Raw genomic sequence first — 25,612 nt, 5'->3', positions numbered from 1 at the left:
TGGATTATGGCAAATTGATAAAAACCGTTATTATTTACCGGTGTTTACTGCGTAATTCTCAAACGTGACATTTGCAAAATCATCGTTTTAGCAAACGATGGAGCCTAGCACAAGAAGAAAAAGAAACGATTCATTTAAAAAGATTGTTCTAATTTCAAATAGCTTCTATGAGCAAAGTTCGAAATTAGTACAGTAACAAAGTGGTTTAAATCAATACGGACTCACAGCGACACGGTTCCACGTGACGCAGCGAGCTCATTGTGTTTGCACCCATGTCGCTGTTGACAGTTGAACAATCATTGTCACAGTCGGTTAGGGAATGAATAGCATTTTGTTACGTACACTGATATACGCCATATTGTTTTACTAGAGAGTTTCTATAGTTTTTATTTTGCTAAAGACAATTTTATTGTACAAAATATAATTTAAAAATAATATCTCATATCATTCCAATATCTTAAAACTTGACGACCTCCGTGGCCGTCAAGTTATATTTTTTTCTTGGATGTTTATCTATATATGTATTTGTTATAAAATATAGTATCATTGAGTTAATATCCCATAATACAAGTCTCGAACTTACTTTGGGGCAATCAGAAAAAGATCATTTTCCATCATGACCCGACCGGGGATCGAACCCGGGACCACTCGGTTCAGTGGCAAGACTTTACCACTGCGCCACCGAGGTCGTCAAATTGTATGTTTTTTAGTTTAGTTTTTGTTTATTTGTAATGAATAAACTCAAAAACTGACACAAATTGGCACACAGATGTTTGCACCCGAGCGAAACGGGAAATAGCCGTTGGTTTGTTTATATTTATACTAGTAGCCCGTCCCAGCTTCGCTCGGGTAAAGCCATAATAAAACTTTCACAGAAATCACCCTATAGATAATCAGATTTAATTCAAAATAATTGTAGTTCAGGATTCGAACCATCAACGGTAACAACGTGAATTCAATGGCGTTCACCGCTGAGCTGTCTACTCATATCTTTAGTTGACGAAATTTTGAATGGGATTATTCGTTATTTCTTTTCACCCTCATTTAACTACCCTAAAGGTCAAATTTTAAAAAAATCCTGAAACACGGGTCTCATTATTTTTGTTGCATAGCATTTGTGACAAGTTTCAAGCAGATCAGTAAAGATTTTCGTTATTTTTCATACAAACCACCCCCCAAATTTTTACACCTATAGAGATCGAATTTTGAAAATTCCTTTCTTATCTGAACACTACGTAATAACCTAAAGCTATCGCCCAAATTTCGCGTTTATAGCTTGTATGGTTTACGCTGGGCGTTGATTAGTAAAAAACGCTTGTTGTTTTATAAATCACCGCCGGTGCGGTCTATATGACCCGGATAGTAGCTGGCCCGGATAGTATATGACCCGGGTATGTTACGTTGTGAATTAAATCACTTTTGCACCTGTATATGATACGATATATATGAGTACAGACGACCAAGCGCGGTGGGTTTTATACGTTTCCATTGTTGGTGTAATTTGAATTATAGTCGTTACTTTTGAGTTCTGTACCTCAAAAGTAAAGAAACGTGTTATGTCGTACGTCTTTATTAACTGACTAGATGTTGCCCGGGGCTTCGCTCCCGTAGGAATTTTGAGATAAAATATAGCCTATAACAATCTTGGATAATGTACCTTTCTAATGGTAAAAGAATTTTTGAAATCGGTTCGGTAGTTTCGGAGATTTGCCGCCTCAAACATACATACTCACAAACTTTTATTTTCACACTATACTTTATAATAATAGTATAGATAAATATTATTATACTTTAAATGGATTCTTTGTTAAATATATATATATATACATATATATAAAATATTACTTTTTGTTATTTGTAGTGGATAGCCTGCTCCTCGTTTATTTATTTATATTTGTATACCTATATTCGGTAAAACATGTAGGTTTAAATAATTTTAATATCAATTTATATGTGCTCATGTTTTTGGCAAATAAAAATTTTCTTTCTTTCAGAAATCCTTACAGTTTAGTGTAGATCTTCTACACTAAACTGTTATTAAACAGAGTGGTTATTAAACAGAGTGTTACAATATAATACTTATATTTATATACAAAGTGGTAAAAGTGAAGTTTTAAATTAATATTACAGTTTAAAAAAGTTTTGATAATTATAATTATTATAAATTCGTTAAATCGGGGTCGATTTTCGAATTTTTACCTCAAAATTCTCCCAACATCTATAAAAACCATTTTGTCAACGGTAACTATCTCGTCCCAATGTCGCGTAACAACGGAAACACGCTCAGCTCACCTAACTCATAGTATTAAACGGTCAATATGCTTCACCGATGCACCCACATGCATATGTGTGTGACCATTAGATTCCGTAGTGTGGGGCTCTTGTCTCGACGGCTCACCGGCAGAAGATTGCATGTGAGCATTTTAAAAATATGAATATTCAGAAACACTGGCTGGTAAATCTGATAAAAATATATTTATAATGTACTGGCTGAAAATATTATATTAAATTATGAAACAAGCGAGCATTTGGAATTGGAACTCATATTTTAACTTGTGTTAATAATAATGAAATTTAAAAATATATGTATTGTGTTCCTTTTTTAATTTGATTGTAAACAAAATTCAACTTCACTTTCAGTGGTACCAGTTTTGAACTTCACGAACTTCTGATACTTAATTTAGTCACAGAACATTGAAATAATTCAGCCATAGAAAGTTCACATCAAAGCTCGTATTTACTATGCATTCCAATTCGTATATATACAAGTGCAAGTAATTATATTAAAGAATAAAACAGCAAAGTATAAAATAAAATAAAAACTGTTTTAAGATTTAGTTATCGAACTATACAATCTTTTTCAAAGATTCACACGAAGACATTGAATAATTAGCACTTTTCTAAATTCCAAATTAACACGCAAAATAGCGATGGATAAAATTACACGGATTTTCAATGTAGGTAATAATTATTGCATGATACATTCTTACTCAATTGGAGCGTAGAACGCGGTAGCCAGCCCATCAACTAGGCTTGTATTACAGTGGGACTGGCACTCAACAGCGGTGGCTGTATAAAACACGCGACATCTTACAATCACGGTACGATATTTTAAAAAAAACAATAGAATAGCTCTGTATTTTATCAGACGATGCGCGATATGTTCCAAATTTAAGTTTTAGTGTACCTGGCAACAGGCTATATGGTGCCAATTATCAGTGAATTTAAAAATAAAATAATTTCGTTCATTCGAATTTTGACACCTGTCATTATCGAACTGTGATCTAGATTCCGAATTAGATGTTTTTAGACAAAGATATTTCCGTTGATGAGCCATAAAATGTGTTATTAAATTGAAGTAGTTTCTACATAAGTACGTACCTGTGTTTAGTGTGTCTATGTGTGGCGACAGGCGAGGGATTATTGCGGTAATCGAATTAGCCGTAATTAAATTAGTTTAGTCGCGGGCACTGTGGTAGATCACGCTCGTACAAATAGGTTAATATTTGAGGACATTTTATGATAATAGCTTTTGTTTTGTGTTTTCGTGTGTTATAGTGGTGTTACTGCGATCTGGCGTCAATCGAGTGGGTATAAGTGTTTTTATTTTCTGTTCTTTAAATTCTTTTTTATTTTTCTTTTGTCAACACAAGTTTTTTTTTTTTTCAAATTTATTTGTCGATTTGTCGTAGTTTATCCTATAATTCAGTGTTTACACTCCCTATTCAAATCTCTTAGAATCAATACATCATAATATAATAACGGTATCAATGTAGATTATTAACATCTATGTATTGTACAGATTGTTGCAGAATACGTATTTAAATGTTAATCAGTTAGGGTACCTTGGGTAGATCGTTTATGTAAAGTTTCAATTTAATATTAACACTTCTAAAATACGTGCTCGTAATGAGGTTTTTCTTTTCGTTAAATCAAATCGTATAGTTTTATTTCGAAAACAATACATCCATACCTGTATTAGTAAAATCAAATCAAAATCAAATCATTCAGAAATTAGGCCTTCACATGCACTTTTTTCACGTCATATTCTAAATTCAATGATATTTACCAAAGCTACAAACTACTAAAAATAATTTAATAGATAGTGTTAGTGATAACATAAATTACAAATATGTGCTCATTTTAGGGTTTATAATGGAGCCTGGTCCAGTGTACCAGCAAGGAACCTGGAACAAGCCTGTATAATAACCCTCAGGAGGCTGTTGCTCCTATCACGCACTCTGAGTATCAAGGAGGCCACCCTTTTTCTTTAAATGGCACAAAAACCGTTCACGTTAAAGTGGACGTTACTGATGACAAATTTTTAGAAGTGTTAACTTGATACTTCGCGAAAGAGATGGCGATACGATATTTAATGAGTTCCTGCGGAGGCAACAGGCTGCCCTCGACAGAGATTTCTTAAATGGTAGCCTATGCCCAGCTGTGGGACACATCAATCAAGTATAAAAACTTGAAACTTCGCATAAAAGGTGCTACCCAAAATACTACGCACTACATACTTATTCTTACATATTATTAAACAAATCTGTCTGTCTGTCTATTCGCGATAAACTCAAAAACTACTGCACAGAGTACACTGCATAATATATAGTGTGATTCCTGAAGAAGGTTATGGTGTAATTACGTTTTTTACCCGATCGAAGCCAGGACGGTGCATGCTAATTGGTAAGATATTTTCACTTCGTATGTATGGAGGTCCGGTGAAGGAAAACATCGTGAGGAAACCTGCACACTGGTTGATTATTAACTTGTGTGTGAAATGGAGAAGGCAATGGCAAACCACTCCATTACAAATGCCAAGAAAGTTGTTGTGTGTGTATAATTGCCACGTGATGACCACGACCCTCAGCCATGAGGAATACGACTATGAAGATGATGTATGTAGGTGTTTTATAACCCTCTGTATAAATATACCGTTCGTTATGTTAATTCGTTTAATGTATATTGATGAGCGTTTTTCTCCGCTAATTGAGTATTCCGTGTTAATTATGATCAATTGGGGATTCAGGTCTGTTTGTCTGTAGCTTGATTGACTTGTTCAACCGTTCCGCTGTCGACTTTTGATGTTTTTTTTTTTAATTTATTTACTGTCACTCCAATTAAAAAACTCTTTTAAGGGCGTAAGATTCGTTCTTACAACTTTTATTACGTAAATTTCATTTTTATAATATGATTTCACAGGAATTTAAATTAAAATAGACCTTTTGGGAAACTACACCTTTGTGCGACCCAATAAGGTATCTTCTGTGTAAAAAGGTATAATAATAATATTTTACTTTAGAATATAGGTTTAAAATAATATTTGATTTATATTCAACAAAATTTAACAATAATACCTACTTTGATCATTGTTTACACGGTAGGACTTGTCAGAAAGAACGGACTTAAAAATAAATTTTTTTTAAGTAGTGCAGAAATTTAATGCAATTTATCACCAATAGTATCTAATAAACGGAGAATCTGAAAACTATGGCAATAGTCTTAATGATTTACTGTTATCGGAGCTGAAATCATGTGTAAAATTTTAATTCTATAGGATGAACGATAGGTAATTCTTTACGATAAACATTCTAATTTAGTTTTTGAAAAATTGAGTTTAAATAATTTTAAAAGTATAAATTGATGGAAAAAGCTACATATAATTATTCCTTATTAGCTATTGTCCCAGTCCTGCGTCTTGTATTATTAAATTATATTGATTTATCATCCATTGAGGTCGGCACTTAACCTAGCTATGAGTCTACAGACGGTAACCTATTTCTACTTCGAAACTGTCACTTTCCCGCTGCTTCACCCGATTAGGGACAAAATTAACAAAATAACCTTTCTTAGCGGACGTCTTTTGGCCAAACCTGCCTAATTTCATCTTAATTGACGTATTACTTTTCGAGATTTTGTGATTTTGTGTTGAATATTTTTCGCTTTTATGTATTAAGAGGGCAAAGTGCGGGTTTGCATTTCAATTCTAACTATCGAATCGATTCGTAGTGAGACGCAGCGAACCAATCACACTGCGGTATGGTTGAGTCACAATGGCGCACTGTGATTGGTTAGTTGCATCTCACTGCGAGTCGATTCGATGGTGAGAAACCCACACTCAGCCCTCAGGGTGACTTTTTATACGGGAATAACTCCGAAATCGTGAATAAAAAATCAGCTGTTCTATACAAAATTAAATACCTAACTAGTGGAAAATGTATGGATAAGCTGATTTTTTTTTCGCGATATCAAGGTTGCTTCCATACGAAAAGTTGTTCAGTACCATCGACTGAGCATGTAGTATAAAATAATACCAATGTATATGAAATCACCCTGCATAGATTAAATTTGTCCCGCAACTCCTTTGTTTCATTCTTGCTGATTTCCAATTGTATTCGCGGCTGTAAACCTGCGAAGCCTATAGTCTAAAAATAATAAATTATAAAATGTTCAGATTCGACCGTACCTGTACCTAACATTCATTTCATACATTGCGGCTTAATCTTTCACAAAAACTTACGTCAATCTTTCATAAAGAGTTAACTTGTAAATGGATCTTTTGAATGAGTTGAAATAACTTGTTGTGTATGTTTAACCACACAAGAGCTTGTTCTCATTGCTCAGTGGTCATCATCATATCAAGTGTTTTATTGCTAACACTCAGATTTTATTCAAGTCGCCTAAAGGCATTTGACATGACTTTTACGACTACTTACCTCCATCTAGTGGCAGGTAGTCGGGAACTAAACTATCAACCAGTGTGCAGGTTTCCTCAGTGCAGTGTGGATGTTTTCATTCACCGGAAGCAAGTGATGGTCTATAATAACTACTATGTATGAATCAGTTTGGTATTCAAACTCATATGACACGAGTACGATACGAACCATAGATAGACCTTTCGATCCACATGCGGGCGTCTTAACCATTACACCACCACCGCTTTACCGCTAGTGGTGCTCCGGTGTTTTCTATAGATTGGACACTGACCTGACATGCGTTGATGTACATCGAATCTTCAAAATTCAAATTCAAATCATTTATTCAGAAATTAGACCTTCACAGGCACTTTTTCTCGTCAATCTTTAAATTTATAGTTATTTCTCACAAGCTAGAAACTACTGGCATTTCGGAACGACCACTGCTGAGAAGAAATGCCGACAGAAACTCATTTGATCAGTGTTGGTCCCTATCATGCCAGATCGGCTTACCATTATACAATTACTATATTAAATTCTTACAATTTCTACGTTCTTCTCGTCCGTCGACGGATGTCAACGTGACGAAGGACGTCGCAGCGCTACTGAACATTGGGAACACGCTCTAACTTGTGTTGACGCATATAGCAATTCTCATAAAAATAAGTTTACTCAACCGAAAGATTTTCGTATTTATAAATTAGTATTTCCAATAATTATCAAATATTTGTAATTTGTAATTGTTCTGTGATATTATTCTAATTTCTTACGGTTCTATTCTACATCTCGAACGTTGGATTCTACCTCTAAATATGCCATTGTTTTATATACATCAGCGCCGGACCTAATCCATTTTAGGATAGACAATATGTCTACCCAGTTGTGACTATTATTCGCGTATGTATTGTTTATGAGTTTGCCTTTTGTTTAGATTCAAATATGCATAACGTAGAAGCGAAAAGAATAGGAATAAACACACAAATTTCCAATGAAAAACTTTTGTTACGCTGTGGGATACGTGTACCAATTTTGTTTTGTTTTTCTTTCAAATAAAGAAAATGAGCCAGGAAATAATTAATAAATAATAATAAATAAAAAATATATTTGCTCCTTTTTTGGCTTTTTTGAATAGATGACGATCTGCTAAAAAGCATGTTGCAATAACACGTGGTGCGACTGTGTTAATCACAACACTCCATACTAGTGGTACGACCGACTGTGTTATGTCGTGCACACTTCATAGATGATACTATGAGACCCTATCGAAATAAAAGAAACTTAATTAAGATTGATATATAACACTTATTTTCGCCAAAATTTGGCTTAAAACTGAGTCTACCGCCGCCTTCCAAAGCGCAGGTGAAGAAGCTTCACAACAAACTTCACCGCATCCTTAACTGTATGAATAGGTATATATCCTCAAGAAGTGGCGTTTGGTTTCCGCCCTAGAATATGACCACTCCAAATCCTCACGTGAATAAGAAGAATTCCTGTCAACTGATATGTATAAAAGCATTTCTAAAGATGGTTGCTATTGTCCAAATCTTCAAAATTGAAACGTTCAATTTCTTACTTGGATCCTGGACTTCGAGAGAATAACAAAGTGAGATTAGATATAAGAAATTAACCTAAAAAAACTATGTTAAAAATCTATAGTCTTTTGTTTTTCTAAAACATTTTTAAGTAAACTCATTCCGCAGGACTATGCTCTTTACATATTTATCACTCATGTCATTACATAGTCACACGTCATTTCTTCATCTGTATCAATCGACCATATTAATGTAATAGTGAGAACAACATTTTATTGGCCTTATTATGGAATAACAATTAATCTGCCAGCTCTTCTCAAACTTATTCCAAATCATTAGCGGTTTTGGGCGCTAAGCTGTGGAACTCGCTTTCGAAGGATATTAAGAGTGCTCCTTCCTTAAACTAGTTTAAGGAAAGTCTTCTTAAGTCCTCTCTTGTCACGTCTAACATTTAGGCTATTATATTATGTATTTATATTCGTATGTAAGTATTAATGTGTATTTATAATTGTATGTTATTTCTAATATGTATTTATATCTATTTTATGTATTTTTTGTTATTGTTATATATATTTATGTATTTATTTATTTAGATTTTACTTTTAAGTAAGTATATTTGTTTATTTTCTTACAATTTATAGTCTTCTCTGTTCATGTTGTATGTTATTACTTCTGAGTAGCCTGCTACTGTATACACGTCCTCTCAACCTATCGCCGGTTGACTGTAAGAGATCCCTATATGGGATAAGTCCGCCGTTGTACAATGTATCTTTCTTGTATTAATTTTGATTAATGTGCTTATTTTCGTGCAATAAAGTTATTACAAACAAACAAACAAGATTTTTTTATTGTACTGGTGATTTCTTTAATGAATAAAATAAAAAATAAATAAAATATGCATAATACTAGACACAGTTGGCCTTCAGGTGGCACCCCTTAATTGCCAATTAGATCAGTTTATGGACTAACTGGGCCGCCTGGCTTTAGCTGGCTAATTGACAGTTAGTTAACATAGATTACCTAGACGCTTGGATTAAGTCTAGACAATCATATAGACGACATTTTGAAATTATTCTAACTTTTCTAAAACATATCGCGTTTATTTATTAACCCTGTTTTTCGTTAAAAAGTAAACTACATTATACTTAAAGCTGATTTTCTGATTGTTTATCTATATATGTATTTGTTATAAAATATAGTATCGTTGAGTTAGTATCCCATAACACAAGTTTCGAACTTATCTTTTTCTTTGCGGCTATCTCATTCTGTGTGATTTGTCGTCTGTGTGATTATATAATCATATATATATATATAATCTCGTTCTGACAATGTCAAATATTGTAATATTGTAAGGAACGATAGTGATAAAACATACTGTAGCTAAAAGTACGCTTTTTTTTAATGAATAACAGGTTTCCCTTCATTGCACAATTCAATTGATTGAAAAAAGTCGAATTTAAATCCTAATTTCGAATCCTAATAAACTGAGAGACACTTGTGTAGCATTAATCAAATTGACTCAAATTGCCACTAAATGATGATAGGTAGTCGTGAATGTAATGCCAGATTTCTTTAGGCGACTTTATTAAATCTGACTCGTGTTCAGTAGTATACATTAATCAAATTTACTCAAATTGCCACTAAATGATGATAGGTAGTCGTGAATGTAATGCCAGATTCCTTTAGGCGACTTTATTAAATCTGACTCGTGTTCAGTAGTATACATTAATCAAATTTACTCAAATTGCCACTAAATGATGATAGGTAGTCGTGAATGTAATGCCAGATTCCTTTAGGCGACTTTATTAAATCTGACTCGTGTTCAGTAGTATACATTAATCAAATTGACTCAAATTGCCACTAAATGATGATAGGTAGTCGTGAATGTAATGCCAGATTCCTTTAGGCGACTTTATTAAATGTGACTCGTGTTCAGTAGTACACATTAATCAAATTGACTCAAATTGCCACTAAATGATGATAGGTAGTCGTGAATGTAATGCCAGATTCCTTTAGGCGACTTTATTAAATCTGTGACAGGTTTCATAAAGTCGCCTAATTTTCGATTTGTCTTACCGAGTGTTTTGTCACAATAAAATACTCGAAAAGAGTAAAGAAGAGAATTTGTTTAAATAAATCTAAAATCTTAGCATTATGTTAACAGCACAAGCAAAAGCTAAGGATAAATTAAAAAGCTCTTGCAAACATTCGCGCTTTTAAGTTCCACTTAATCTGTTTCAGGATCGACTTGCGAAGCTCACTGAAAGCTCACTTGAAAGCTACGGAAACAATTAACGTAAGTCTATTTTAAATTCTCATTTCAATATTTTTTTGCTGAGATGACATTTTACTCTCCATGCAAACTAATATTATAATTACGAATGTCTGTCTGTCTGTTCCGCTTTCATGGCTAAACCGCTGCCTGACTTCATCCCTCTATGAGAATGCTAATGTTGCCTGTCAACCGCCTAGGCACTTATGAGGGACTTCTTATGGACCCACTCCAAAATGAAGGGCTATTGACAAGTCCATAGATAAAATAAATATATGGGCAAGTCCCAATTTGTGTTAGTAAATTTATAAATCTCGAGTGATATAATAAAATATAATTCACCGTACACTGATCCGCCCGAACACTTGCGTGTTGCACCAGTTAACTTTAACTAACTTTTGCACTAACTAACTTCAAGCCTACATTGTGTAATAGACTTAACACCATTATTATGTGTACAACCTATGTGAACACATGTTATGCAATAAATGATTTGAGTTTGAGTTTGTGTTTGACTTTCAAATAAAATTCTATGTCTAATGTGTGTTAAAATATTAATTTTATACGTCGCTGTTCGCTAAGGAATAAAATAAACTGATAAAAACGTGACGGTGGCGCTGGTGTGCGGGTGAAAGCTTAAAATGTGCGCCGCTGACGTTAAGAGAAAATGGATTAGTTTGCGTTTTTACGCAGGTTAAAGTTAACGTTAGTGTTGACTGGTGCAACCCACTCTTAGTAATTGGACATAATTGTACGGACGGCATGACAAATTGAGTTAGCCGTCATTTCTCGCTTGGATTAAATTCTTGAAGACATTCATCATTCTGCGATGAAACTCTAAGATGACTGGAAGCATATCTACATTAATTTATAAATGCGAAAGTTCTTGCGTGAATAGATTTATCGCGCCAAAATTCTATCTCTGTATTTTTTGTCTTATGATTGTCTCGTAGAATTCGCCATATGGTAATTAAGTCCACCGTTTGTGCATATTTTTTAAGGTAATTTCTTTGCAAATTGTTTTAAAACAAATAGATTTTCCGCTATCGAGTAATAACAACTAATAATTACGAAATAACAACTGACAACTAACAAAAAATACTAAACTAAAAATTAACTCGATGGTACGAATTTGCGATGCAGATCAGTTTAGTTGCAAAGTGGTGAACCACTGGACTCAGACCCATTCATTCATTCATTATTTAAAAACGTAGGTCTTGTCGGTGAAGTTCCTTCTATCTCTTTCTATCCTCAGCCATTGTTTTAAGCTCACTGTACGACATCAATCTTGTACCCTTTATTTGGATCATATAAGTCCTTCTTGGCTTTCATTGTCCTCTTTTCGATTCTATTTTAGCCTCTCCAAATTCGGGTATCGAGTGATAGGACTCGAATCACATTTAATTCGAATGATTCGAATGATGGCAGTCAAAACTCCATTCGAATAAGAATTTATGTTGATCAGAATCATCGTATGATTCGAATTGTCAAATTTATACGAATCAGCTCCCTGATTCGAATTGTCGAATTGATTGGATTAAATAAATTTATTTGTTTCCAATTTTCATTGCTCAGCAAACTTATGTTATAGTTGAGACGATTAGGATACGTTCAAGTTTCTTGTTGCGATTTTGAAAATTTTGAATATTAAAATAGTGAGTTTGTATCGACCGACAACTTAATGATTATCAAAACTATTTAAATTATTTCTTTGATATCTCATAATTATTATATTATTATTTATTTTTTCTCAATGTTGCATTTCTTTTATTTTAGGTACCTATATATATTTTTATTTATATTCGTGTTGTTTCGAATCATCATTTCAATTTGTATTGATTCGAATTATTTTATCGATTCGAATTATCAATTCGAAACTAGTCTAACTACTACTAATACGAAACGAGTGCTAATTCGTATAACGATTCGATTTTTTTCCAGATGTTTCGAATTGATTCGAGTACAAATTTTCGATTCAAGTCCCATCACTTGTATCAGATGTCAGATGTTAGCTTTACCCAAACGATCCCACAAAGATGTGGCACAGATAAGTTAACCTAGTAGTTGTGGTGGTGTCCGGCCCATTGTGGTGTAGAGTATCCTCCCGGAATTTGTGTGTTACAAAAATATAACATACTTGGTATAGCTTGCGGTGTTTCGCGACAAAATATATCTAATTTAAAATAATGTTAAAATAATCTAAACATAATATTTTTTTTATTTCAAACTCTCATCTTAATAAATAAATAAATATATTAGGACAAATCACACAGATTGAGCCCCAAAGTAAGTTCGAGACTTGTGTTATGGGATACTAACTCAACGATACTATATTTTATAGCAAATACATATATAGATAAACATCCAGGACTCGGGCCAATCAGAAAAAGGTTATGCTAGGGGAATTATTAAAACAGTAGCACATTGTGATTTAATGCCAAATTTAATCAAATTTTGTCAAGTTGTTAAGCGTCAATAGCATAACAGAATTACGTTTCATTTTGTACTATTCATAGACCACCACGCTTCCGGTTAAACAAAACATCCACACTAGTGAACAGTTTAAGTTCTCGAGTGTGTATGCAACTACTTGCCACTAATCGGTAGATAGTTTTAAAAGTCAAGTCAGGCGACTTGAGTAAAATCTGACACTACTGTTAGCAATAACACACTCGAAACGAATGAAGGAAAATACAAAAAAAATATAAAGAGAAGCTTATTTATTTAGTGTATTTGTTCTCACATAAAGTGTCCTGTTCACAGATCCATCACAAAAGAAACTATGAGAAAATTATACTAATTAAATAACACAATGATTCCCATGCTACAATAGACTATATAGTTTGTAACACTAAAAAGTTTACCGTAAAATCACATTTAAGCTATAGCTATAAGTATATAAGATATATATTTCATATACAGTGTTTGTAAATTTGTGTGTATATTCGGAACTACTCAACAGAATTCCAAAATGTTAACGACCTTCTTGATTGCTAGGTATACTAGAGGTCCCTGGTTCGATTCCAGTTCAGGTTAAGATGGAAATTATCTTGTTCAGATTGACATGGATGTTATCGTTGAGTTAGTATCACATAACACAAAGTTTCTAACTTGGTGCATACTCAGTCTGTGTGATTTGTATATATATAATCATAATTGTATCAAAAGTAAGAAAGTATATTATCCTGTATTGTTTCATCCTAAATCAGAATGACTTTTTCCTTGAATTTGGTACAATAGTTCTTAACAATAGTCAAAACGAATAATTATTGATAATTTTGGGTACTCAAGTTAATATTTTATTTTTAAAAAGGCATATTACAAGTCTGATGATTATGTGAACGACAATAATGTTTGGCCCAAGCATGGTGCAGTATCCTCATAACATATGTAATTGATTTATGACATTATTACGTACGTTTTGTACATTTAACTTTTTATTTATATATATATGTATATATTGTGTGACAATTTTCAATAATTTTATTGGAAATACAACTTTTATTTTATTTATTTATTCAAATTTTTAATAATGATGTAAATTCGTTCTCCTAATTTTTTATATATGTATAAGACCTATATTTGTTAATTGACGTCCTTGGAGAAAAGGCTGCGGTGAAGTTTGTTGCGCCGCTTCTTCTTCACCTGCGCTTTGGAAGCCGGCAGTGACTTAGTTTAAGTAATTTTTTTGACGTCAATAAGTGATGTATATCATCCTAAATTGAATAAAGAATTTTGAATTTTTGAATTTTGAATATTCCCACCTGGGTCCCAACTTATTAGTATTTAAATTGTATAAACATATAGCATTTTTGGAAGAAAAAGAAACATTCTGAAACATGTTGAAGATAAAAGAGTATTGAATATACACTTGATACGACACGATGCCTTCTTCAGATATATTATAGAAGGAAAGGCGGAAGGAAGAAGGGGCCCAGGAAGACCATGAGATAGTTACACCAGACAAATTAAAGAAAAATTACAAAACAAAGTACTCTGCCGCGTTCATCTGTCTGTTCGCGATAAACTAAAAAAACTTCCGCATGATTTTTCATGCAGTTTTCACCAATATATATGATAGATTCCCGAGGAAGGTTGAGGAAGGTTAATGTCTATAATTTATTATAGTGTTACTCGAGCGAAGCGGAGACGGGGCGCTAGTTACATGTAACATAAGAAATAAATGGACTGCATTTGATTTGCATACAACCTGCGTGCAACTGACAGCTCGATAAATTTAATTATCCAGACAAAGATATCCAACGCGCGTATCCGAACACACGAGGAAACGCCCTCTGTGTTTATGAACGAAAAACAAAGAATAATGTAATGCAAAGCGGAGAACTACCGGTCATTACGCCTTAATTCATTAATTTTACAAATAATCTCACTACAAAATTCAACTTAAACACAATTGTTTAAAGCTCAAATTAGCTTACGGGCAGCTTTTACCAACTTTGCGCAAGCTAACTCAGTGTTCTAAAAGGGGTTGTCATAGAAACTGTAATGTACTGCGCGCGCATCACTCACACTAATATGGCACTCACACTCCTTAGCAATCTCCCCTTATTATTAGAGCGAGACAGATATAGGTGTACAATTGAATGCAAAAGTGTAAAGTTAATAAAATAATTATTATACTCTCAGACTGTAAAAATACCATCAAAACCATTAACTTAGGAGAACATACATCTTACTTTTAATTATATTTTATAAACAAGTAGCTGATTCCCGCAGCTTCGCCCGCTGTAAAATGTATCGAGTACGTTTGACAATCAAACTTTCACCCCGATTTCTGGTCTCCAGGGGCAGACATTTGATAAAAAAATAGAATATGTTTGATCTCAGGTCTTTAACTATACATATATATATACCAAATTTCATCAAAATCAGTAAATCAGTCAGAAAGCGTGACAGAAAGACTTTCGCATTTATGATAATAATATTAGTATGGAGATTTTCAAATTTATAATATTTATACATAGTATGGATGGATCTCCCGCATTTCAATCTTATTTTTATCTTATTCTCTTCATTTTGAGCGTTATAAATCCAGTGTGTTCCTTAATTTACTTGTGTTCAAATCAAAAGGGACCTTATGGCGCCCGGCACTTACGCTATTCTTGCTGTTGTTTTGTATCAGAATAATCTAAGTGCCAGCCTCCATAAGGTCCCTTTTGAATTGGACGGCCACAATTTATTTTTTATATAGTATAACATTTTTGTCGGTATTTTTAAAGTTATGTACATAGATCACATCAGTATACCAATGTATTCTTGTTATTATTGCCAAGAATTATTATTTTTAAAACGATGTCCTAATTGTCCAATCAATACTTGACTAGAAATTTTTATAAAAAGTGCGATTTCGTGGATAAGATCACATTGACATCGTTTTTTCAAAGACAGGTTTGACATCAGGTAGTTTCAAAAAATTTTGGATAATTTTATTATGGCTTATACAATGGCTTCGCGTATCATGGCCCCCAATGCAACCCCCCAATGAACACGTAATAATGAAAGAGAGTAGACAGTGCGACATCATTCGAAATATAAATATCATTACTTTGTTTTGTAAATTTAGTCCGCCATCGAAATTCCATAAAGTTTTGGAACCGACTGTACGTACTCAACGTACCCTTACAAACACAGGCATCGTTATGTGTACGACCACAGTTGCTTATGTGTGCGTGTTTTATACCACAGATTCTGCGCGATGGACCCCAGTATTCTTGCAGCAATGGACAAAGAGGCACTCAAAAAGCAGATTGAAAATATGAAGTACCAAGCGTCTATGGAACGCTGGCCACTATCTAAAAGCATTGCAGCGTGAGTAAAACATTCCATATTTAAATTCTGAAAAAAAAAGTAATAGTGTTTATCGTCGTTCGTGAAGTGAAATAGGCCGGGTTCGCCCGGGAGTGTCCCTGTGCAGTGCCCCAAACGATTTTGGTGCTTTTTCGTTATGGATTGAGGTATAAAATTGCGTGTAACGACAACTGAAACGGGTAGGCGTTTGTCGTCGCATATAAATTTGTGTACATACGATTATTTTTTTTAATTCTGCTAAATTATAGATTAAACAGCCTTTTTTATTAAATTCGTTATCAAATTAAGTGTAAGTAACACTATCAATTCATTTTATTGGCAATTTGGCAATTTCCATTTGTTTTATAATTGGTTATTACGGTAATCTGGCCCTCATTTCTTACGGTAGCTGTAAAGACTTTTTTATAGGTCTTCATAAAATTTAAGTATCAGCAAGTTACATGCTATATTTTATAGGAATCGATATGATCGTCTAAATAGGTTATGTTTATACACTTTATATCCTGGTTAATGTTAACGTTAATGGTTGCTTTTAACGATCGACTTAAGGGTCATTTTTCACTTAGATTTTCTTTTTAAGGTATCATAATTTTGCCATTATACCATTAATAGTGAAATTATACCTTTATTCTTTAAATAGTCATGGAGTAAACTAGAACATATTTCATGTTTAAATATTTATTATATAATAATTAATTTTAACATACCCAGAAGACAATCTGAATACGTAAAATATTGACCTAAAGCTTTTTCTGGTTTCTCGCCAACAATGGATCAATCCGTTATATAGATTAAACATAAATTCCTTATATTATATTCTGAATGATGTAATAATTCGCATTTAAAGGTCAAATTGATAAATTTGAATAATTCACACGACTTCTACAAAATGTTCTTGAGCATTTTTCTGTAATATTTTCCCATTGAATTATTTATCTTTAATCATTTTGCGTTAAAATTGTAATGTAAAAAGCATTTTGTTAAATAACGTATTATTTTTAATGACTGTCCGATCATTCTCTTGGGAAAAAATATTATATTTCTCTATAGAATGAATTAATATTGGAATTATAATTCATGCAAGCATGGGATACAAAAAAATCGGGATTTGAGCTATGAAAAAAATATGTCTAACACATGTTATTTTATCTCATTATTTCATAAATTTTTTCTCATCTCATTTTTTAAATTTATAGTATACAATTTTTATAAAGAGGTAAGCGTTTGTGAGTTTGTATGTTTGAGGCGGGTAATCTACGTAAACTGCCGAACCGATTTCAAAAATTCCCTCACCATTAGAAAGGCACATTATCCAAGATTGCTATAGGCTATATTTTATCTCAAAATTCCCAGGGGAGCGAAGCCCCGGGCAACTTCTAGTGAATTATATTTTTGTACTTATTTTCTTGGGACATGCCATCACATTGAGCAATTTACCAATTATATCCAAATAGGATTTTTGTGATATGACTTTTATGATACATCATTAAAAATGGTCATTCACCGTCGTCTGTCCTACGTACAATAAACCGCTAATCAAATTACCCAAATCCATTCCAAATTTGCCCCTATTACTGCATGATATTACCTGCAGTAAGCAATAGCCTGTACTAATCCTCACATATACATATAGACATATGCTTATCCTTACATATTTTACAAAAAAGTCTTCCTGCCGTGCCTGTCCATTTGTATGTTCGTGACAAACTCAAAAACTACATCAGTGCACAGATTTCCATGCAGTTTTCACTAATAGATGGTGTGATTTTTGATCATGGTTTAAGTAATACTACGATACTACACACAAAAATATGCCCATTTCGGGCACAACACACCCAGAGCCGCAGACAAATATTATCCCGCGCAGGGAATCGAACGCCGGACCTCCACATACCGGACGGACGTAGTAATCACTACGCCACGAAGGTTGTCCTAACGAAACATTTCTCACCCTACAAATAATTTATGCCCTCTGAGGTTAATACATGCTAATAGTGGGATTTCCCTTTACAAAACATGGGTTCAATTCAAACCCCTGTTTTACGTAAAACTAGTCACTGTAATTTGTTGTATAAAATGATGTAACAGTTCTGATGATTTTTATACAAACGAACAGTTAATTCTAGCAAAATTTCTAAGAAATAATTTGTAAATTGCGATTGAAAAATTTTGAAAATGAAAAACGGTTATAGATTTCCATCATATCATTCTACATACATTTTGACTTGAATTTACTTTCTTTATGATTACTTATTGTATTTTCTTCACTAAAAAAAAATTGGGTACTTAGATTAATGTGTCAATTAAAACTGGTTTGCCATATTTAATCAAAGCTAAGCAATCTCATTCGCCTTATCACCTAAATCATTTAAATACAGCCAACTCATCTCTGAAACCCGGCAATAACCCACTTAACTGGATCGATATAAACACGAGCTTAACCCAACCTGTGAAGATACATCGTGAGCCATTTATTAATAGTAGAACTGAGGCAGATATGATATAAATCATTCAAACGTATTTAAAGATATCTGAATACGAATATTTTAGCATCGATTGAAAACGCTACGAGCACAATCGCGCGATATTTTGAAATTACAAAATTATTTTGTTCCAAGTAAAAACATTTTTGTGAACTAACTAGCTATTGCCCGCGGGTTCGCCCCCGTGATTTCCCACGGGAGCAGTTATTTTTCCGAGATGAAAGGTATCCTATATCCTTCTCCGTACTTCAAACTACATGTATGCAAAATTTCAAGAAGATTGGTTGAGTAGACAGAGTGGGAAGAAGTAACAAACTTACATGAAAAATTTGTAATCTTTCATCAAAATTTAAGGATCTCTCTGTTGGTCTGGGAGCGAATTAAAAATATAATTTGTAAGCTGCTTTTCCTCCGGCGCATATTATAAACGTAAAACGGGAAAGGAATTTAAGCTGGAGATTCATAACATAGGTGATATCTAGCTGGTGAACTAGGTAATTATCTAGTTGGCATGACAGGGACCAACACTATTCAAACGAGTTTCTTTCGGCATTTCTTCTCAGCAGTGGTCGTTGCGAAATGCCAGTAGTTTGTAGCTTTGTGACTGACTATTTAATATAAAAATTGACGTGAAAAAGTGAATTTTAACTTAGTCGAAATTGACAATACATTCTTATCATATGACAAAATATAAATGAATATAGAATGAATATATGAATATGTAAAGGTATTTTTGTATTTACTTTAGAAATAAATAATTAAGGAAAATGTAAAATAAATAACATAACAACATAAATTTGATGTAATTAATGTAATATATTAACTGTAAATATGTAATGTTTATTTTCCTTCTAAATAATGACAATTAGGTAGGGTGACCGTCGCACTGTCGTATGCAATGTTTGACGTTGAGTTTAACCGGCGCGCCGCTGGCGTTTCGACAAAGTGGCGTACTTTGCGTTTTTCTGCGCAAGTTAAAGTTAACGTCAAAGTTGACAGTGCAACCCATCCTTAATAATTATATTAACCAATAAGTAACTTAATAATTGTATTAAAAATACTATCCTAATAACAAAAAGCTGTCGAAACGCCAGCGGCGCGCCGGTTAAACTCAACGTCAAAGTTGACAGTGCAACCCATCCTTAATAATTATATTAACCAATAATTAAAATAATAATTATATTTCCAACCTTAATTGATTCAGAAATTAACGTAAACGAATATTTTATATGAATTTTTATATAAATATTCACGAAACTAATTTAAGAATGAACCTATAATTATATTTCACTAGCTGCACACCAAGCCCTAGCTGACATGGGAATTTCGGGATAAAAAGTACCCTATGTATTATTCCAGATTATATTCTATCCGTGTACCAAATTTCATAACAATCCGTCCAGTAGATTTTGCGTGAAGTAGTAACGAAACATACAAACATTATAATATTATTAGGATTACACATTTTCATACGTTTGTTAAACATACAGTCAATTTGGGTAATTTTAGACCAGGCGTACAACATTGGACCACACCATGAACAAACACTTTGATTTTTTTTTCCAAGCCAATCTGTTTATAAAAATAAAATGTGTTGTATCCGAAATGAACATCTTTATCTGATCTTTAAAAAAAAATAAATGACAGTTGACAGTTGTCATATGTCAAAAGAAGTAAATTAGCGGTTCTTTTCCCACTTCGCGGCGTTGTGACGAGTAGTGCTGTTTTCATTTTAATATTATATGGTGATTTTGAATAGAAAATTAACGAGCAAGAAACGAACTTAAAACTAGTCCAGTAGTTTTAATCTCGATACAAACAAATTAATAAATATTTTATTATTCAGTAACATTGAAGTACATACATATTTTCTATTCAAAATCACCATATAATTTACTAAATTTCCCAAAAAAGATAGACTTCACGAGTAATATAGTCGCGGGTGGTTTAAAAAAATTAATTGTAGCTGCTTAACTCATGTGTGGCTACACCACACTGATGTTACGTTTATTACTGCTTTTAACTTTATTTGTTAGTAAGCAATTATCGTATTTATAGGGAGATATGATTAAGATCATAATATTTATACCGTACATCAAAATATTTTTGGAATTGTTGATTTTTTTAAACACCTAATAAACACTTGCTTTATTACAAAAACAAAATAAATACTACCAAAACGCTTTTATCCATTTTTAGATGTCACAATGTGGTCACAGTAGATTAATACGAACTTAGTGGCCACCGTTTTCAATTTAGTAGTCAAATAAATATAAATAAATAAATAATAAATATATTAGTACAAATCACACAGATTGAGCTAGCCCCAAAGTAAGTTCGAGACTTGTGTTATGGGATACTAACTCAACGATACTATATTTTGTAACAAATACATATATAGATAAACATCCAAGACCCGGGCCAATCAGAAAAAGATCGAACCCGGGGTCTCTCGATTCAGTGGCAAGAACTTTAGCACTGCGCCACCGAGGTCGTCAGTCAACTGTGACTACATCATGAAGTGGAAAACTATAATACTTTCAACTGACGAACGAAAATTCATATAATGGCGTAATCTGTTAAAATACTTTTTAATTTTTGCTAAGAAATAAAAGAAAATAATAAAAAAATGAGGTGGCGCTTAATTTAATCGCCTTAACAAAAAGCCGCGAGTGGCAACCCTAAATAACGACCTCGGATGCTGTGTGCGGTGGTGCGACTTTGCTATTTACATCTCATCATCGAGTAGACTCGCATTGAGACGCTGTTAACCAATCACAGTGCGCCATTATGACGCGACGACAACCACACCGCAATATTATTGGTTCGCTGCGTCTCACTTCGAATCAATTCGATAGTGAGAAGTGCAATACAAACCCGCCCTTCGCCCTCTGTCGAGCACCAAAATGAATTTGATTAGAAACTCGAGTTTTTTCTCGCTTGTCAGACAGCAGTCTTTGTAAAAGTGATTTTATATAGGTCGAGTAGAGTATCATCAATGTAAGTCAGCAACATGTTCTTTGTTTATACTTTGTGTTTAGTCTATTAAGGGTCACATTTGTCCAGCAGTGGGATATCACAAGGCTAATAAAGAAAAATAAAAATTGACGTCGGTGATTCCTTTGGGACTTGATCGCCGAGAGATTTCGTTCGAATTCGATCGCGTTTTCTTGATTATGAGCCGTGAATGTCGTGATACGATTCTGATACGATTACGACCAGAATCGTGGTACGATTCTGGTCCAAGTCGCCTGAATATCTTTCTTTCTTGTTAGCTAGTTCCCGGTAAATAATCCATAATAAGCCATAAGGTGAATGCAATTTACATTTTTAGGTTAAAGCAAGCCATACGCTTAGTCAGCTCACTGTTTTTTTTATTGTTAATGAAACCAAAATTTTTTTGTCAATTTTTCACGGGGTGATTTTTTTTTTATTATATGTTACTAGCGGCCCATCCTGGCTTCTCTCGGTTCATATCTTAATAAGTTATACACCAAATTCTTTCTCTTGTATTACCCTATTAAAAAAACCCCGCAAACCCGTTGCGGAGTTTTAAAGACCTGTCTACACAGAGACAGACAGACAGCGGGAAGCGACTTTGTTTTATACCATGCAGTGATTATAAAAGCCACAAACTACTAGCAACATAGATTGTAAATCTATACGTCATTTCCTTTCCACAACGCCCCAGTCGTCACGCCCACTAAATTTGCTTACTCATTACTGAAACACATTCAGTATAACAATATGACGGCAAAAAGCCAAGTTTATTTTTTGATATGTTCCATTGGCCGAAAACGGACGTAAAGATGTACCTACATTAAATGTTATGTGCTGGATCCTAAATGCGTATTAAGTATTTTTGTTTACTGAAACAATTTTACATGGTCGTTATACGGGTCGTTCTTCTTTTTAACCTACAATTTGAAAAAAAAATTGCATAGTTTTGAAAAAAAATATATATTGCATACACGTCTTCATATACATATATTTTATTAGACGACTTTCTACTCTATCAGAAAAAGTTATTGGCCGCGAAGATTACAGATTTTTGTAGGATTTTCATGACTTTTAAGAAAGAATCGACTCAAAAAGTTACACTTCCGTCACGAAATCTTTTATTTTATTCTATTAACTGCTCTTCGTTAAATAACTTTTACTTTTGTAAAACATAAATTAACCAAAATGAACTTTTAAAAAAGCATATTAATATTATATATTTGTATTTATAAATATATTTTATTGATTTTCAAATACCACTCTGTCACATTTACTGCTGATATAAAGTAAGTTTTTGTTGTAAATAAAATTTTAGTATTATTTACAAATAAATACGTATTGCACAGATGGCAATTTCATAAAATATTGTAAATAAAAAAACTCCAATGTTGCACTAGTTATAACTAAATATATATACGACCAAAACAATTTTCCTAACAGGAGACAACATTGTGACAGAGTAGTAACTTATGTGACGGAGTTGTTATTCTAGGGGATACCAAACTCTCTTTTGCAATAGTTTGCAATATAATACATTTATTTTTATAGAATCATTTATTTTTATAAATCTTAATCAGTCTTCAACATTATCATATAATATAATAAGGTGAGATCAAACTTAAACAATTAATGAAATCACATTTGAGATGAGAGCTTCTTAGAGTCGTGAGAGCCTCTCAAAAGTAATTAGTAATTTGGTAAATTAAATGACTATCCACTCTAAACTAAATAAAAAATCCAGTCTAACTTGACAACAAATTTAAATTCGCAAAAAATAAAACATTCATCATAACAATAGCTTAATAATTAATCAGTCATTTTTCGAATACTGACAGTGGCTCTTCGAATCGGAAAAATTGTCTCTTCCCCTTTTTAATGACATTTGGAGCCGGTAAGACTAATCAAATCATCAAAAGGAACATCCGATATGTCATTCTCCACTAATTTAAACAGCCTTCCACTGTCATCAACTGATATTTTAGGAACATTACCATGACTTCGCCTTCTTCATCGACAACACTTTTTGCTACTCCAGCGTAAGTGTACTGAATGTTCCGCGAGCTACGTACTTTAACCAATACATAAATTCCGTCTTTTATATTCATTGGATGAATATCTTCAGGCTGGAGCGTTTGATAAGAAGTACCACAGACGGCAGTTTGATCAGCTAGATATTTTTCGTTTTAAGCGTGGCTAAAGGTTGATCTTCATCGGATGATTCATCTGGGCCATATACAGTATCGAAAATACTTTTACGGGACATCCTAATTGTATTTGTAATATCTGCGAGCATCAAACCTTCCTTATCGTGAATTACAGCATCTTCTTTTTCATTAGATAAAAACTCGTCCACAGTATTTTGTTGTTCTTGGATTTCAGGCAGAGGTCGATAAGTTTTAGGAGCATGGCAAGAACAGAATTGATCACAAAAGCAGCTTAATACCCTATGATTTAAGATTCCACGATTTTCTGTGAACATTTGATGGACCTGCATTGTTCCTTTTAGGGGCACAATGTTACTAGGAATCGTTGCTGCTACCTTTTCGATGTCTTCGCCTGTCACCATGAACAGTGTAATTTTATTGGCATCTTTGAGCGCGGAAAAGAATTGGAACACATCTGCAATATCGTTTCCTCTAGCAACTATGGCATCAGCTTGCCGTTTGATTGTCCCTCCAATACCATCAGCAGCTCCTTTCCCATGCCCTGATTCAAAAAAGTTCCAGGATATTTTACGAAATCCGTATTCTTCGAAAAACCTATGTATCTCTTCCATCTACAGTAGGTGGCTTCACATAAAATGGCCTATGTTTAGTGAAGTAGCTGTAGTGGCATTTGAGGCCACTATTTTCTTTCAAGAACGTTTTATACAGGTTTTTCATGCAGTCCAATAAAAATCTTTTCTATGCTTTCTTTTTTTTGTAATTAACAGTTTCCTTCTTGCCAGCTGTAGTCCTCGTTACATCATCCCGCAAAAAGAACCGATGAATCTTCCGTACAAGATCAGTATGCTTTGGTAGAACGCTCTTGTATGTTAAAGATCGGTCTACGCCTATTGCATCTCTTACTAATTCGATCTGCACTCGAGACTCTTTTACGATACGGGTTTGGAAAACCGATTGAATGAGGCGTTTTTCTCTTCGACTTTTGACAGTCTTGTATCGTTCTTTAATGGCATTAGATAGAACGTTGTACTTCTTTGTGTTCTGACTATTATTTTCCTCTTTTTTGCTGCTGTCTTTTTTTTATTTTCTCTGCAATCTTTTCTTATATTTTCGATTTTTTTTCTCTAACTGTTTTATTTTTTCTTGAAACATTATCTCTGTATAACTTTGTTCTATCTCTTTTCATTTTTTTTTCTTCCACTGGAACTGCGCATTGATACTTCAGAAAGAGTCGGTGTTGCACATGGAGTTACTCTTAGACTTTCTGGTATTGGTGATGGAGCCGGTGTGTTCAAAAGTACCTCTTCAAGTATCTTTTTCTTCTCCCTTCTTTTTTTATTAGCTTCTTGCCATCTTCGCTTTTGAATTCGATGTTCTCGCTCGCTCATATCAGCCACTAACTTTTTTCGAGCATGGTATCTTTCTTTGCGCTTTACTTCAGCTACTTTCTCAGGGTCATTATTTCGTTTCGCGCGACAAATCCGTTGTCTTTCTGCTGCTGTTAATGGCTTTTGTTTCACCATGATGTTATCTGGTAATAGAAAATAAGGAATCTTCTGTTATCATTTAGATAGTATTAATGATAACAGAAGATCCCGTGGGAATAATTATTCTAATAACTACCAAAACGAATGAA

At 33.5% G+C, this 25,612-nt stretch overlaps 1 protein-coding gene and 1 long non-coding RNA gene across 4 annotated transcripts in view; one reads left to right on the top strand and one right to left on the bottom strand.

Annotated features, from left to right (window-relative positions):
* Positions 1-3,095, bottom strand: part of LOC128673430 (uncharacterized) — a 28,820-nt gene extending 25,725 nt beyond the window's left edge. For both annotated transcript variants that reach the window (XR_008405080.2, XR_008405079.2), the window contains exon 1: positions 2,991-3,095. This is a non-coding gene — a long non-coding RNA (uncharacterized LOC128673430). The remainder of the gene's footprint in view (positions 1-2,990) is intronic.
* Ggamma30A (G protein gamma subunit 30A) overlaps positions 3,016-25,612 on the top strand; it is a 35,607-nt gene continuing 13,010 nt past the window's right edge. The window contains exons 1-3 of one of the 2 annotated variants that reach the window (XM_053751259.2): positions 3,016-3,101; positions 10,469-10,523; positions 16,206-16,328. In XM_053751259.2, the coding sequence (XP_053607234.1) occupies positions 16,216-16,328 (113 nt within the window). In that variant the 5' untranslated portion in view covers positions 3,016-3,101; positions 10,469-10,523; positions 16,206-16,215. Of the gene's footprint in view, positions 3,102-3,184; positions 3,588-10,468; positions 10,524-16,205; positions 16,329-25,612 lie in introns of those variants that run through there. The other variant, XM_053751258.2, reaches the window with a different exon arrangement.

Source organism: Plodia interpunctella, chromosome 11, assembly GCF_027563975.2.
Source record: "Plodia interpunctella isolate USDA-ARS_2022_Savannah chromosome 11, ilPloInte3.2, whole genome shotgun sequence".
NCBI lineage: Eukaryota > Metazoa > Arthropoda > Insecta > Lepidoptera > Pyralidae > Plodia > Plodia interpunctella.
This window is presented reverse-complemented; position numbering and strand designations above follow the sequence as displayed.